Source organism: Diceros bicornis, chromosome 6, assembly GCF_020826845.1.
Source record: "Diceros bicornis minor isolate mBicDic1 chromosome 6, mDicBic1.mat.cur, whole genome shotgun sequence".
Classification (NCBI taxonomy): Eukaryota; Metazoa; Chordata; class Mammalia; order Perissodactyla; family Rhinocerotidae; genus Diceros; species Diceros bicornis.
Genome location: NC_080745.1, coordinates 13686722 through 13702650, shown reverse-complemented (window position 1 = coordinate 13702650; position 15929 = coordinate 13686722). Strand labels below are relative to the sequence as shown.

Below are 15929 nucleotides of genomic sequence, written 5' to 3'. Positions count from 1 at the left end.
TATCTCATTGTATGGATATGCCACATTTTGTTTACCCATTTATCAGTTGATAAAGACATTTGGATCGTGTTCACTTTTTCGGCTATTGTGAACAATGCTGATACAAGCATTCATGTACAATTTACTGTATGGACATGTTTTCAATTCTCTTGGGTATATATCTGTGAGCGGAATTACTGGGTCATATGGTAACTCTATTTTTATTATTTTAAGAAACTGCCAGACTATTTCCAAGGCAGGTGTATCATTTTACATTTCCAACAGCAATGTATGAAGGTCCAATTTCTCCACATCCTCAACATTTGTTACTGTCTGTTTCTGATTACTATCCTAGTGGGTGTAAAGTGGTATCTCATGGTTTCATGATTTGCATTTCTCTAATTAGATATCGAACATCTTTCATGTGATTATTGGACATCTGTAAACTTCTTGGAGAAAAGTCTATTCAGAGCCTTTGCCCCCCCCCCCTTTTTTTTGGTGAGGAAGATTGGCCCTGGGCTAACATCCGTGCCCATCTTCCTCTACTTGATATGGGACACCGCCACAGCATGGCTTGACAAGCAGTGCCTCTGAACCTGTGAACTCTCGGGCCACCGAAGCAGAGCACGCACACTTAACCGCTGCGCCTCCGGGCTGACCCCTCCCTTGCCTATTTTTAAATTGGCTTGTCTTTTTATGGATGAGTTTTAAGAGTTTATTCTAGATTTGTCTTTATTAGATATACGACTTACAAATATTTTCTTCCAGTTTGTGGGCTGTCTTTTCTTTTTCTTGATGGTATAGTCTGACACACAAAAGTTTTAAATTTTGATTAAATCTAATTTATTGTTTTATTTTTTTTAACCACTTGAGCTTTTTGTGTCACATCCATGCAAATAATAACCATAAGAGAGCAGGTGGCTATACTAAATATCATAAAATATGGACTTTAAATCAAAAAGGTTACAACAGACAAAAACCGACATTAATTAAAGGTTCAATACAGCAAGACGATATAACACTTACAAAGTCACTTAATAAGAGACCATCAAAACGTCAAAGAAATAAAGGAAGAAAGAGAAAGTTCTACAATAACAGTTGGAGACTTCAATACTCCACTCTCAATAATGGATAGTAACCATTATAACCAGAGAGAAAATAATAAGGAAAAGAAGATTTAAACAATTCAATAAATCAACTAGATCTAACATGACATATACAAAACACCCTACCCAACAACAATACACACATCCTTAAGTGCATGTGGGACATTTTCCAGGATAGACCACATGATAGGCCATATATCAAATCTCAATAGATTTTAGAAGATACTATACAAAGTATCTTCTCCAACCACAACAGGATGAGTTAGAAATCAATAACAGAAGGAAAACTGGAAAATTCACAACTTTATAGAAATCAAACAACACCTCCTTAAACAACCAACAAATCAAATAAGAAATCACAACGGAAATTAGAAAATACTCAAGAGATGAGTAAAAAAGGAAACACAACACACCAAAACTTAGGAGACTAAGTGAAAGCGGTGCTAAGGGGGAAATTTATAGCTATAAATGCTTACATTAAAAAACAAGAAAGATTGGGCCGGCCCGGTGGCGTTGTGGTTAGGTTTGCATGCTCCGCTTCGGCGTCCGGGGGTTCACAGGTTCGGATCCCAGGTGTGGACCTACAAACCACTTATCAAGCCATGCTGTGGCAGGCGGCCCACATATAAAGCAAAGGAAGATGACCTCGGATGTTAGCCTAGAGCCAATCTTCCTCCGCAAAAAGAGGAGGATTGGCAACAGATGTTAGCTCAGGGCTGATCTTCCTCACCAAAAAAAACCCCAAAAAACAAAAAACAAGAAAGATCTCAAATCAACAACCTAACTCGACAACTTAGGGAACTAGAAAAAGAAGAAAATAAACCCAAAGCTAGTGGAATGAAGAACATAATAAAGATAGAGCAGAGATAAGTGAAATACAGAATAGAAAAACAATAAAGAAAAAAAATCAATGAAACCAAAAGTTAGTTCTTTGAAAACATCAAGAAAATCAAAAAACTGGTTAGATGGACTACGAAAAAAATGAGAGACGACCTACTAAAATCAGAAATGAAGGTGAGGACATCACCATCAATTCTACAAAATCTACAGAATTAAAAAGGATTATAAGAAAGTGCAGTCATGCGTTGCATAACGACATTTTGATGAATGATGGACCGCATATACAACATTGCTCCGAAAAGATCAGAACCATAGAGCCTAGATGTGTCGTAGGATAAACTAGTTAGGTTTGTGTGGTATACTCTATGATGTTCGCACTACATAACTGCCCAACGACGCATTTCTCAGAACATATCCCCATTGTTAAGCGACACATGACTGTACTATGAACAACTGTATGTCAACAAATTGGATGACCTTGATGAAATGTACAAATTCCTTGAAACACAAAACTCAGCAAGAAATAGAAAATCCAAATAGACCTATAACTAGTAAGAAGATTGACTCAGTAATAAAAAAAATCTCACACCAAAGAAAAGCCCTGGACCTGATGGCTTCACTGGTGAATTTTACCAAATGTTCAAACAAAAATTAACACCAATCCTTCTCAAACTTTTCCAAAAAAACTGAAGTGGAGGGAATACCTGGAACACTTCATAACTCAAAAACTGAAGTGGAGGGGCCGGCCCGGTGGCGCAAGCGGTTAAGTGCGCGTGCTCCGCTGCGGCGGCCCGGGGTTCGCTGGTTTGGATCCCGGGCGCGCACCGACGCACTGCTTGGCAAGCCATGCTGTGGTGGCATCCCACATAAAGTGGAGGAAGATGGGCACAGATGTTAGCCCAGGGCCGTCTTCCTCAGCAAAAAAAAAAGAGGAGGATTGGCGGATGTTAGCACAGGGCTGATCTCCTCACACACACACAAAAAAAACTGAAGTGGAGGGAATACCTGGAACACTTCATAACTCTTTGCATGAGGCCAGCATTACCCTGATACCAAAGCCAGACTAAGACAGTATAAGAAAACCATAGATCAATATCCCTTATGAACACTCATGCAAAATCTTCAACAAAGTACTAGAAAACTGAATTCAGCAGCATATTAAAAGGATTCTACTCCATAACCAAGTGAGACTTATTCCTGGAATGCAGGATGGTCCGACATACAAAAATTGATCAATGTAATACACTAGGTTAACAGAATGAAGGAAAAAGCACACACACGATCACCTCAATTGATACAGCAAACACATTTGACAAAATCCAACACACTTTCATGATAAAAACACTCAACAAACTAAGAGTACAAAGAAACTACCTCAATATAATAAAAGTCCTATATGAAAAAGCCAGAGCAAACATCACACTCAAAGGTGAAAGACTGAAAGCTTTTCCTCTAAGATCAGGAACAAGGCAAGGATGCCCATTTTTGCCACTTCTATTCCATGCAATGCTAGATGTTCTAACCAGAGCAATTAGGCAAGGAGAAATAAAAGGCAGCCAAATTGGAAGGGAAGAAGTAATTCTTTCTTCATAGATGATATTATCTTGTATGTAGAAAATCCTAAAGACCGCACAAAAATATCTGTTAAAACTAATAAATGAATTCCGCAAAGTAGCAGGATACAAAGTCAACACAAAAAATCAGATGCATTTCTACATACCAACAATGAACAACCTGAAAAGGAAATTATAAAAACAGTCCCATTTACAACATAATCAAAAAGAATAAAATACTTAGGAATTAACTTAATATTAAGAAAGGAGGTAAAAGTCTTGTACAGTGAAAATTACAAAACTTGCTGAAAGAATTAAAGACCAAATAAATGGAAACATACTTCATGTTCATGGATTGAAAAATATTAAGATGTCAATACTACACAAAGCAGTCTGCAGATTCAACACAATCCCTATCAAAATACAGGTATTCTTGCAGAAATAGAAAAACCCATCCTAAAATTCATATGGAACCTCAATGAAATAGAACAGAGAGCCCAGAAATAAAATCCCATATATATTGTCAAATGATTTTGGACTATCTTTTTGGGGGAAAAGATAGTCTTTTCAACAAATGGTGCTGTGAAAACTGGATATCCACATGAAAAAGAGTGAAGCTCAGGGGCCAGCTTGGCGGCACAAGTGGTTGGGTGTGCACACTCCGCTGCGGCGGCCCAGGGTTCGCTGGTTCGGATCCCAGGTGTGCACCGACGCACTGCTTGTTAGCCATGCTGTGGTGGTGGCCCATATAAAGTGGAGGAAGATGGGCACGGATGTTAGCCCAGGGTCAGTCTTCCTCAGCAAAAAAGAGGAGGATTGGCATCAGATGTTAGCTCAGGGCTGGTCTTCCTCACCAAAAAAAAAAAAACAAAACAAAAAAAAAAAGAGTGAAGCTGAACCGTTACCTAACACTGTATACAAAAATTAACTCAAAATGGATCAAAGATCTAAATGTAACACCTAAAATTATAAAACTCTTAGACGAAAACATTGGGGAAAAGCTTCATAACACTGTATTTGGCAATGATATCTTGGATACGACACCAAAGGCACAGGTAACAAAAGCAAAAATAGAAAAATTGGCATTCATGAAAATTTAAATTTTGTGCATCAAAAGACAGGATCAATGGAGTAAAAAGGCAACCCACAGAATGGGAGAATATCATTTATCTGATAAGGCGTTAATATTCAGAATATATAGAGAACTCCTAAAACTCAACAACAAAAATGACCTGATTCAAAAATGGACAAAGGGAAATAGACATTTCTCCAAAGATATACAAATGGCCAAAAAGGACATGAAAAGATGCTCAAAATCACTAATCATTAGGGAAATGCAAATCAAAATTACAATGAGTCACCACCTCACACCCATAGAATAGCTATTATCAAAAAACCCCAGAAAATAAAAAGTGTTGATGAGAATGTGGAGAAACTGGAACCCTTGTGCACTGATGGTGGGAATGTAAAATGGTACAGCTGCTGTGGAAAACAGTATGGCAGTTCCTCAGAAAATTAAAAAGAAAATTACTATATGATATAGCAGTTCCACTTCTGGATATATAACCAAAAGAACTGAAAGGAGAATCTGGAAGAGATATTTGTACACCAATGTTCACAACAGCACTACTGACAGTAGCTAAAACATGGAAGCAACCCAAGTCTCCATCGACAGATGAATGAATAAGGAAAGTTTAATATTATTCAATAAAATATCATCCAGCCTTACAAAGGAAGGAAATTCTGACACATGCTACAATATAGATGAACCTTGAGGATATTGTGCTAAATGAAATAAGCTAGCCACAAAAAGACAAATCTGTTGGATTCCACTTATTTGAGGTACTTAGAGTATTCAAAAATCAGAGCCAGAAAGCAGAAGAGTGGTTGCCAGCGGACGGGGGGAAGGCGGAACAAGGAGTTTTTGTTTAATGGGTACAGTTGCAGTTTTACAAGATGAAAAGCATTATGGAGATGGTAGGTGGTAATGGTTGTACAATATTATGAATGTATTAATACCACTGAACTGTCCACTTAAAAAAGGTTAAGATGGTAAATTTTATGTTAGTATATTATGCCACAATTTTAAACAATGGGAAAACAAAAAACAAACTCCAAAACTCTTTAAAGGGAATTAATCAACTAGTGTCAGGAAGAGATGCAAGCCAAATCTCCAGGGTTTCCAAGAAAAAAAGGGGAATGGAGACCAGAGACTTGGTGCCTCCAGAAGTAAATATCATAGATCAAGTCAGCAGAAGTACTTGGCATTATTTTTTTAAATGGTGAACTAAAGCATCAAACCAGTAAAACCATAAAAGGACTAGTCTTAATCTTACCTGCACGAGATATCGTGGATCCACATTTAAATAAGGAGACAGAGGGTTCATACCAGTTACTAGAGAGAAAACAAAGCATCATATTGCAACAAAATTTTAAACAGTTATTTCATTTAGTGTTAATTCTGCTCTTGATTGGTTCACGTATTTTGCAATTTTGACTTACAGGCTCACTGAACGTGAAATTATCTCCCACTTTTCTATGCTTATCCTCCTTGTCTGGCAGTTTTTGGGGCTACCTCCTTCTGGGGCCTTCCTCAGGCTCTCATACCAAGAAGATATTGGCAGTAACATGGATCAAATAATCAAAGTAGCGAGACACACAGCCCAGGTCAATTGTAAAGCTAATGTCTTTCTACTTTGCTACCAGAATGCTTGACAACTATACAAACTACAAAATAAGACTGACAAGACACCAATTAATTCCATGGGAAAAACAATGTTTGGGCTATGTGTTGTGTACAAATATTTTAAGGCAGTTCCTTCAGATCTTAGTGTTGACAACTGCCGACAGAGTTGACTTACTGTGGCAAGGTAGAGAATTCTCGGGTCATCACCAGAGGCATGGGGGCCAGGGAAAAGAAAATGGAAACTCTCAGAGGGCCAGACTCTGAACTCCACTGACTTTGAAGACAGAAAAATCTACCAAAAAAGATCAACTTTCTCATTTATTAAATTTAACCTTTAGATTCTTCCATATCTCAGCTGCTTGTTCACAAATCTATCCATTACCCGTGACTCTGGTCTTCTCATCAACTGAAAGTCCTATTAGTTCTATATTCAACACCTATCGTGAATTGTGTTACTTATCGCCATCTTTATTGCTACCATCCGAGTTCAACCATCAAATTTATCACCTAGGCTACAGTAACAATCTTCTACCTAAATGGACTCCTTACTTGCTCTAGTCCTTTCAATTCACTTTCTACATAGCAACTAGCGATTTTTTAAAAGGAAATCACCTACATTTACACTTGTAATCAAATCCAACCTCTTTACCATGGCTTACAAAACACTACATTAGCTGCCATTCCTTGCCCCTCTGATCTCTGTCTCCTACCACTCCAACTCCCCTGTAACTTTGTAGACACACTGACCTAACAGCTGTTCCTCAAACATGCTAAGCTTGTTTTTTCCCAGGGTAATTGTACTAGCCATTTTCCCTGGTACATTTGCCTCCCCCCAAACACATGTATTTTATTCAAGTCACAGCTCAAATGTCAACACCCCTGAATTGTGTTCCCTGACCAGTTCTAAAATGGCTACCTGCTCCCATCACCATCTTATAATTGTTTTATTGCCTTTACACAGTTAACACTAACTGAAATGTTTTTACTTATGTTACTTGGCTCACTTCAATAGGATGTAAGCTCCACGAAAACAGCAGTTATCTTTTTATCTACATTCAGTTTTGACACACATGACACTAGGAACTTAAAAGGGCTTTTTTGTTCTTGAGCATAAAAGACCTAGAGAAACAGTACAAGAATTTTCAAAAAAGAAAACTGTCTTATAAAGCGCTTATCTTCCACTAACTTCCTACTATCTTTAAGTCCAAGTTCTATTTATCCAGTTGAATATCCACAGTTACAAAGTCCCAAAGATCTGGAATACACATTTGTTCATAGGATTGAGGAGAGGGCACAGGCAGGGTATTCATGCTTCTGCACCTTCGATCTTGCATACTTCCTTTCCTAAAATTCTTACCTGACTTCTTTCTTCGTGTCTATAAATGGCTTTTATTTAAACTCAGCTCACTTCCCAGCTTCTCCAGCTGTCCCATATGTCTCATATTTCTTTCTCACCTATATGCGTTATTGCTGTTTTGCCCTGACGGCTACTTTGTGGTTTAGAATATGACTTTGTGCTAAAAAGTTATCTAGGAGCTCGTTATTTGGAATGCATTTACTTGCAGAGCTGGGCTCTCCTCTTAACGTAGGGCCAAATACACACCCCAACACACAGGAATGTGTAAGAGAAAAGATAAGGCACGAGGCTTGGATACAAAAGGAAGAAAACAAGCAACACCTCCTGAGCCCAAGTCAACCAGAGAGCTTGTCCGGGATCCATGGCTCCAAAAACTTGTTCGATCTTGACAGAGTGGCCACGCAGACACACTAACCCCACCACTGGCACTGAAGCTTGGGAACGCCAGCAAAAAAACCCAGGGCACGCCGCAAGGCTAGCGTGGTCGCAAGAAATGTTCGCAAGCTAGGCCCGATACTTACGCGGGACGCCGGCCAAATCCGCGTGCGAGTAGCCTGCTCCGCCGGCTCCGAAAAAGCCGGCCAAGCCCCCTGTGGTTTTGTTGCCGCTTCCCCCGCCGCCCTCCATGGTGTCGCAGCAAACTGCCCGTCTGCTTCTCACCGCCAGTTCAGGCCGGGGTCGTCTACTCGCCCGTAGCTCCTCAGCAACCGCGGGTACACCCGCGTTACCACCACCTTCTTCACGCGCTGACCTTCTGGGCGCCGGCGCCCGCTGTCTCACACTTCCGCTTTGCGACAGTGTGCGCCCCGGAAGCCGGAAGCGCCTGACGGCAGCTTTCCGGCGGTGGGAAAGTGAACGAAGCCAAAATCAAAGCGGCGTATCCTGAGGCAGGTGCGGTGTCAGCAGAAGAGGGAAGGCAGGCGACTGGCTAGGGCCTGGCTCAGGAGGCCGGCGGAGCAGCAACTACAGAAGCAAGCGGCGACAGAGTGGGGATGGTGCCGGGAGGCGCCGAGAAGGAGGCACAGTCCGTCCCTCTCAGGGTTAGTGAATGAGGCTCTCCGCCCGGGCCGGCCCGGGGACTGTGCGCTGCGGGTCCCAGCATGAGTGCGGGCCCCGGCTGTGAGCCCTGCACCAAGCGACCCCGCTGGGTCACCGCTGCAACTTCTCCGCCGGCCGCATTGGACGCCCGGAGCTTCCCTGGCAGGCAGAGGCGCGTCCTCGATCCCAAGGACGCTCCCGTGCAGTTCAGGGCCCCACCGTCCTCGTCAGGCTGCGTCCCGGGGCGGGCGGGACCGCACAGAGGCAGCGCCACCTCGCTTGGTACGTGGGGAAATAAAGATCTTTGTCGTTCGCCTCGGCCCAAACCTCTTCTTGATCTTTGTCTGAGGACCAGGGACTCTATCACCCCTTTCTGGTCTTGTGTGTTCCACTCTGAGGTCCCTTTTCTGAGCCCCGAAGGATACTAGTGGGGGCATGGCACCATATTTTTCCCGTTGCGATTGGTGTGAGAAACCATGACGAGCAGTCACTCACAGGGCAGAAAATGGCAGGAGACTCCACCTATTTGCCTTCCTCGGGTTTGTCTGAGAAATTGCCTTAGTCGTTAAGGAGGTCTGATTTTCTATGTGAAGCTTTAGCCTCTAAATGGAAAGAAAGCTACAAGGAAAATCACAACTTCCCACAGTTCAGATTCTAGGTCCCTGGGTGCAGAGCTGTTAGTCTTAGCTGGCATTGTACTTGTCTCTGGCATGCAGTGTTGAACAGGAGTAACTTGGCCTTTGTCTTCAGACCCTGAAATCTATCAGGAGAAGGACAGTTACAGAAGTCAACATAATAAAGGGTAGTGGATGTTCTGATAGATGAGGGACACATCTTTATGGTAGAAGTCAGGAGTATCTCATCCAGGGTGTGGAATTAAAGATAATTTCCCAGAAGATGAGTTGCTTATTCTGAGGACCGAAGAGTGATGGGTTAGCTAGAAGAAGAGGAAGTAAGGAAATGGTTCCGATTGCAGCTGATGCATACTGTCAACGGGGGAGAGTAGTAAGAGAGAGGGTTCCAGAGAGGTAGGCAAAGATAGATTATACTGGGACATGTAGGCAGTGCTAAGGGTTTTGAACTTGAAGGGAATGAGAAGCTATTAAAGGGTTTTCAGTGGGGAAGTCATTTTATCATATATAAATACATATTTTTTAAGGACCCTGTGATTGGTGTGTGGAAAATGAAGAAAGGATTGAAAAGGAGCAGAGATGCAGGCCCAAGGCAAGGAGTTATTCTAGGAGATAATGATGGTTTATACTTGGTTGCAGGCAGTAGGAAAGGGGAGAAGTGGATGTATTCAGGAGAGAATGGGATACATGGGTTTGTACCCAATAAGAAATATATCTGTGCTGGAAATATAGATTTGGGAATTCTTGGCATGAACATGATAAATGATGCTATGGAAGTAGATTGGATCGTATAAAGCATGTAGAGGAAATAAAGGCGACCTAGGACAGAAACTTTAGGAATACCACCATTTAAGAGTAAACTGAAGAGAAGCAGCCAGAGAAGTACGAGGAAAGCCTGGCTTTCATTGTGTCATGCAGGGAAGAGAGAATTTCAAAAAGCATGCATTGGACAACAGTATAAGAGGCTGGGAGGAGGTCAGGCAGTCCTCTGATGAATGGTGTACATTTAGTTCTCTCAGGACCTAGAAGCAGTGGGGAGCAGATCTGAACTAAGTATTGAAGGATGAGCAGGATTTGCTGTTATCAATCAAGGAGAGAAAGAATTATATGGGCAGAGGGAACGGCATGTGCAAAAAGTGGTAGGAATGGACCAAAGAATGATAGGAGTGTCAAATGAGGCTGAGAAGGGGAGCAAGAGCTTATCATGGACAAACTTGAGTGTCATTTCAAGGAGTTTGGACTTTATTCTGTGGTTAATGGGGAGTGACTAAAAAGCTTTTAAGAAGAGAGACATGGGCCGGCCCCGTGGCTTGGCGGTTAGGTGCGCGCGCTCCGCTGCTGGCGGCCCGGGTTCGGATCCCTGGCGCGCACCGACGCACTGCTTCTCCGGCCATGCTGAGGCCGCGTCCCACATACAGCAACTAGAAGGATGTGCGGCTATGACATACAGCTATCTGCTGGGGCTTTGGGGGGAAAATAAATAAATAAAAAATTAAAAAAAAAAAAAATGAGAGACATCATTTAGTTACTATGGCTTAGGCAGTGGCCTTTGGACTTTTCTGACTGCAACCCACAGTATAAATTTCACCTGGTACACAGTAAGAAATATATGTAACCTGGTAAATATGGCATATTTAAAACGAACAAATGTTTCATGAAATAACACTTATCCTTACTATATATAACACATTCTTATGTTGTCTGTATTATTTCATTAACAAATGTTGGTCATTTGTAGTTTGTAAAACACTGGTTTAGAGAAAGTCAAGACTGTAGACAAGGAGACCAGTTACAGGAAAACAAATGTAGTTGTCAGTTAGTGATGTAACTGTTCTTTTAATGTTAGTGCTATTTTGAAGATGAGAGGAAGCGATGGGTTTAAAATTTAGGATGTAATTTCAGAAGACTTGGTGAAGGAGAGTGGAGGGGAGGGGAAACTGAGGGTGGCCTCCAAGTACTGTATCTGACTTCTGTGACAGGCTAATTTGAGGTCTTATTAAGTTTATTTGCATATAAAGGAGGAGTTGGTTGCAGGTGGTGGGGGGCAGTCCTCACTGGTTGGATCTTCTGATTTTCTGCAGAAAGAGTTTCTGCAGAAGAGGAACCAAATTAATACTTGGCTGTACTTTATGTGTGTAAATGTTTTCTGTATACATACCTGGCACAGGACACCAATTAACAAAATGTTCAAAGTCCAAATTTGTACCAAGAACTATTGTTTCAAATTTTGGAATTCTTTTAAGAACTTGGTATTTAAAATTTTTTTTATATATAGTTATCCTAGGAGAAGTAGGTGAGAGGGAAATTGATATTTATTCAGTATCTTTAAATTTTGTTATTTATCTTCCTGGGCCTATTTCTTATATTGATTGAAATTTGCAAATCTGCCTGTAGGCAGAACTCAGCAAGCTATTCACATTCTGATGGGAAATGGTTTATCCAGTTGTGTTGCTATAGGAGCTCCCCTTTTCTGCCTATCCTGAGTTTCTGTCCCTACTCCAGGGATGATCTGAGTGTAGGTCAGTAGTGGGTGGGTGGGGGGACTGGAGCTGGCTTGACCACCATCTCCCCTTATCATTCTTTCAGCCTCAGTGCTGTCAAAAGCATCTTCAGACCTCTTTCCTCATCTCAAAACTCTCCTACTATCTGTTGCTCTTTGGTCTCACCACACCCTTCCTTTCCATACCTCATCTTGTTGCTGCTGGAGGAGAGAGACTTTTTGCGGAGGTGGGGTGTTCCTTTGAAATGCAGGTGAATTTTAGTGCATTTTGTGTCTTCTGCCTGTATCTATAGCACCTAATTACATGATTTGCTTATTGGAATATGCTGGTTACTGAGTGATGTTACTGATGAGATTATGTGTAAATGGTGTGACATCAGAACAAAGTTGGAGAACTACTGATCTCAGTGAAAAAAGACTGAGTAGAAGTGTTGGGAGATAATACATTTGTTGAGTTTCTGCTTTGTAATACTGGACACTTAATATTTTCTCTCACTGATCTACATAAGCCTTGAAATAGGTATTGTTAACCCCATTTTATGGGTGAGGAAATAGAGGTTCAGAGAAATGAAGCACTGGTAAGTGATTGAGCAAAGATCTCAGTCCAAGATCTTGTTTGATTCCAAATCTTGTATCTTTTTCATCACTTCCTCTTGCCTCCCTTTTTGTTTGCTGTGATTATTTCTAGTTAAAAAGAAAGAAATTCCCAGGAGACCTGGGAAACATCATTTTACGCTTCCTTCAGGAATAAGAGGGGTAGGGGCCAGCCCCGTGGTGCAAGAGGTTAAGCACGCGCGTTCTGCTGCGGTGGCCTGGGGTTCGCTAGTTCGGATCCCGGGCGTGCACCGAGGCACTGCTTGGCAAGCCATGCTGTGGTGGCGTCCCATATAAAGTGGAGGAAGATGAGGCACAGATGTTAGCCCAGGGCCAGTCTTCCTCAGCAAAAAAAGAGGAGGATTGGCAGATGTTAGCACAGGGCTGATCTTCCTCACAAAAAAAAAAAAGGAATAAGAGGGGTAAAACTCTGAAACAGTCCTGTGATGTGCTGCGAAAGAAACCTTTGGAAGCCAGAAGTAGTGGTATTGGAAAGAGAAGTAGGCAGTCTTTTCTCTGGGGCCCTCTGAAGGACTGAGGAATGTTATTAACCCCGTGGCTTAGCGGTTAAGTGCGCACGCTCCGCTGCTGGCAGCCCGGGTTTGGATCCCGGGCGCGCACCGACGCACCGCTTCTCCGGCCATGCTGAGGCCGTGTCCCATATACAGCAACTAGAAGGATGTACAGCTATGACATACAACTATCTACTGGCGCTTTGGGGGGTGGGGGGGATAAATAAATAAATAAAATCTTTAAAAAAAAAAAAGCAGGAAGTGTTGGTTCCTCACCTCCTCCTTCTCCTTCTTCCTGTTCTCAGGCTTCAGGAATTATAATAGGAAGCCTGAAGCTAGAGTGAGAATGCATTTTCAGTATCAGAGCTGCAGGAGAGAGCCCTCTCCTTCAATCAGCTGCACTGGAACACTCCTCATAGTTTTTCGTGAAATCATGTTGTGTGTAGTCTTTAAGTTCCCGCGGACTTGTCATCATAGTGCTATGCTTCATGTGTCTTATAGGAACCTAGCCATTGCGTATCATTAAATCCTTACATTTATAGAAAAAGGTGTTTTAAATTCTACTCTGAGTCACAAGATGAATTTTTGGCTCATTGTTTGTAATTTGAGGATTTTTCTATACTTGTTGTGTTTGATACAATGAAATTAAATAGAGAAGTTGCAATTATAGAAAAGCCTCAGAATCAAGTGGTTCATCCTCTTACTTCCTTCTGACTGAAACTAATTTTTTCTTTGAAGCCTTATTTGCTGTAGAAGACTAACTTAATAAAATCACTAAAGTATTGGTATTTAACAAGAAATATCAAATATATATAATTACATTTTGTGATAGAAACTGTTTTAAAAATGCTAATCAAAGATTTTTACTAGTTGGAATGTTAGTATTTTGTGGAAGGTATAAATTATATGGCACTCAAATACAGTGATAAATAAACTGTTGATTTTCATATATTTCGGATAGCATCCGTTTTGCTCATATTATGGTGTTTGAGGGGACATAGGTGAAGAATGAGTCTGTGACTTAAGGTGCGTAGATTCTTACATTGCAATTTAGACAGTAGTTGAGAATGTTCAAGATTGTATATTTTCTTATACTAAAATAATATATACATTTAACCCATATGCAGTACATTAAATTTTGAAAGCATGTTATTTCAAATGCTTATATAAATTGTGACTTCCATTTATTTATTTTGCATCTCCTTCTACTAAGCCATCAATTCTACTTTTGCTACTGTCTGCTGGTCCTTTCTATCAGGTTATCTCTTTGGCATTTCAAATTTAGTATGTTCAGAATCAACCTAATCATATTTTTTCCCCTAAATCCAATTATCTTATATTCCACATTTCTATTTAATGCTGTCACCATCTTTCAAGTCTCTCAAACTTAAAGCTTAGTGTTCACCTTTAACTTCTATCATTGTGAAGTCTGTAATGACTCTCACTTCTCAACTTTTATTCTCTTTTCTTACAAGGACTAGTTTTGGTCCTTGGCCAATAATTCTCCAACCTAGTTGATCATCAGAATCACTTTTTGAAAAAAATACACATTCCACCTCCCCTCATACCTCCATCATCACACATGTAGATTCTGATTCAGTACGTCTGGGCATGGCCTTGGGATCCATTTATTACCAGCTTCCTGAGGATTCAGATGGTTTGGGAACTACTGACCTAGACCAATAGCTTCCTCACTGATTTCTACCAACAGGTTCTTCCTTCTTGACCCTTCAGATTGGCCCTCCAGGCTGTGTATCTTACATGACTGGGAGCCTCCTAGATTTGAATTCTGGAATTACACCTCTGAGTGTGACTTCTGACACTTGTTTGTACCTCTTTTTGTGGGTCATTCAAGGACCTCTATGATATGGTCCTAGCTGACTTTTCAACCATATTTTCTGTTCCTTACTTTTTAAGTTCTTTTTTTTTCCCTGCCATTGGTGCCTTTGCTTCTGATTTTCCCATTATGTGACTACATGTTTGTTCTTCAAAGCACAATTCAAGCACTGCTTATCACATTATCCCACTTACTCCAGTTCACTAAGGTAGTCTTCTTCTCAGAAATACCTTGATTCCTTGTCAGGATCTCTTTTAATACTAAAGATAATTAAGAACTAACATTTACTGAGCATATACCAGATAGTGCCCTAAACACTTTGCGTGAATAATTCTTTTATTTAATTTAAACTTCACAGTAACCCCAGGAGAGATACTATTAGTTTGCATTTTTATAGATAAAGAATCTGAGACACAGAGAAATGACCCCTCACAAAGTCACATAAGAATCCAGTGGGAGATTGAGGATGTGAATCCAGGTGGTCTGATTGCAGAGCCTATACTCTCATCCATTAGGCCATACTAACTCTTTTAGGGGCTGTTCAGTTTCTACTCTATGCCAAATGTATTTGTGGTTATGTACCTGTATTATCTCCCATTGCTTGAGTGTGGAAGGAGAGATTAATCTTTGTTTAACCCACAGAACCTAGCACAATGCCTTACATATATATATGCTGCTATAGGTATTTTCTCTTTGAAGGCGTGTATGCATCTATATTAATGTTTATGTTTCTTTGTTTTTTCCTTTTAAAGTTTTCAAACAAAAGACTATTACCAGTTGGATGGACACTAAAGGAATCAAGACAACTGAATCAGAAAGGTACAGAAACATGCCTATATAGGGAAATGAACAATATGATATATGGATGTTTTATCTTGCTTCATGCTATTTTCTCTTCTTGCTTTCCCATATCTACGTATATTCTTTCAGTTTGTAAATAATAGTATTTTAAAGTCTTCTATGTACCAGGGACTGTCATATATACTTGAGGTACAGAGGTGAATGAGGAATAGTCTCTGTCTTTAAGATACTTATAGTATAGTGGTGATAACAGACACAAAAACACATGATTGTTACATAGTGTGATATATGCAACAGTAAAGGTATAAACAAGATACAGTGGTGGTTAGCATATAGAACAAACAATCAGCTTTACCTTTGCAGGAAAGACTGCACAGGAAGTGAGTGAAGTTTAACACTTCACTTTGGCAAGTGTTTGTGAGGCACACATTTGCAGACAGGGTGTTATGGGCATAGGTGCAAAGACATGGAGTCATGCAAGGGCATACTGTATG

The 15929-nt window shown here is 40.7% G+C and overlaps 2 protein-coding genes across 3 annotated transcripts in view; one reads left to right on the top strand and one right to left on the bottom strand.

The window, feature by feature from the left end:
- The window catches only part of LOC131406956 (mitochondrial import inner membrane translocase subunit Tim23), a 32248-nt gene extending 23962 nt beyond the window's left edge, over positions 1-8286 (bottom strand). Inside the window, exons 1-2 of the mRNA XM_058542872.1 lie at positions 8043-8286; positions 5815-5873 (exon numbers count right to left, since the gene is read on the bottom strand). Coding sequence (XP_058398855.1) covers positions 5815-5873; positions 8043-8148 — 165 coding nt within the window. The 5' untranslated portion in view covers positions 8149-8286. The remainder of the gene's footprint in view (positions 1-5814; positions 5874-8042) is intronic.
- Positions 8287-8383: 97 nt separating this feature from the next.
- PARG (poly(ADP-ribose) glycohydrolase) overlaps positions 8384-15929 on the top strand; it is a 124629-nt gene continuing 117083 nt past the window's right edge. The window contains exons 1-2 of one of the 2 annotated variants that reach the window (XM_058542866.1): positions 8384-8841; positions 15387-15453. In XM_058542866.1, the coding sequence (XP_058398849.1) occupies positions 8622-8841; positions 15387-15453 (287 nt within the window). In that variant the 5' untranslated portion in view covers positions 8384-8621. The remainder of the gene's footprint in view (positions 8842-15386; positions 15454-15929) is intronic. The other variant, XM_058542868.1, reaches the window with a different exon arrangement.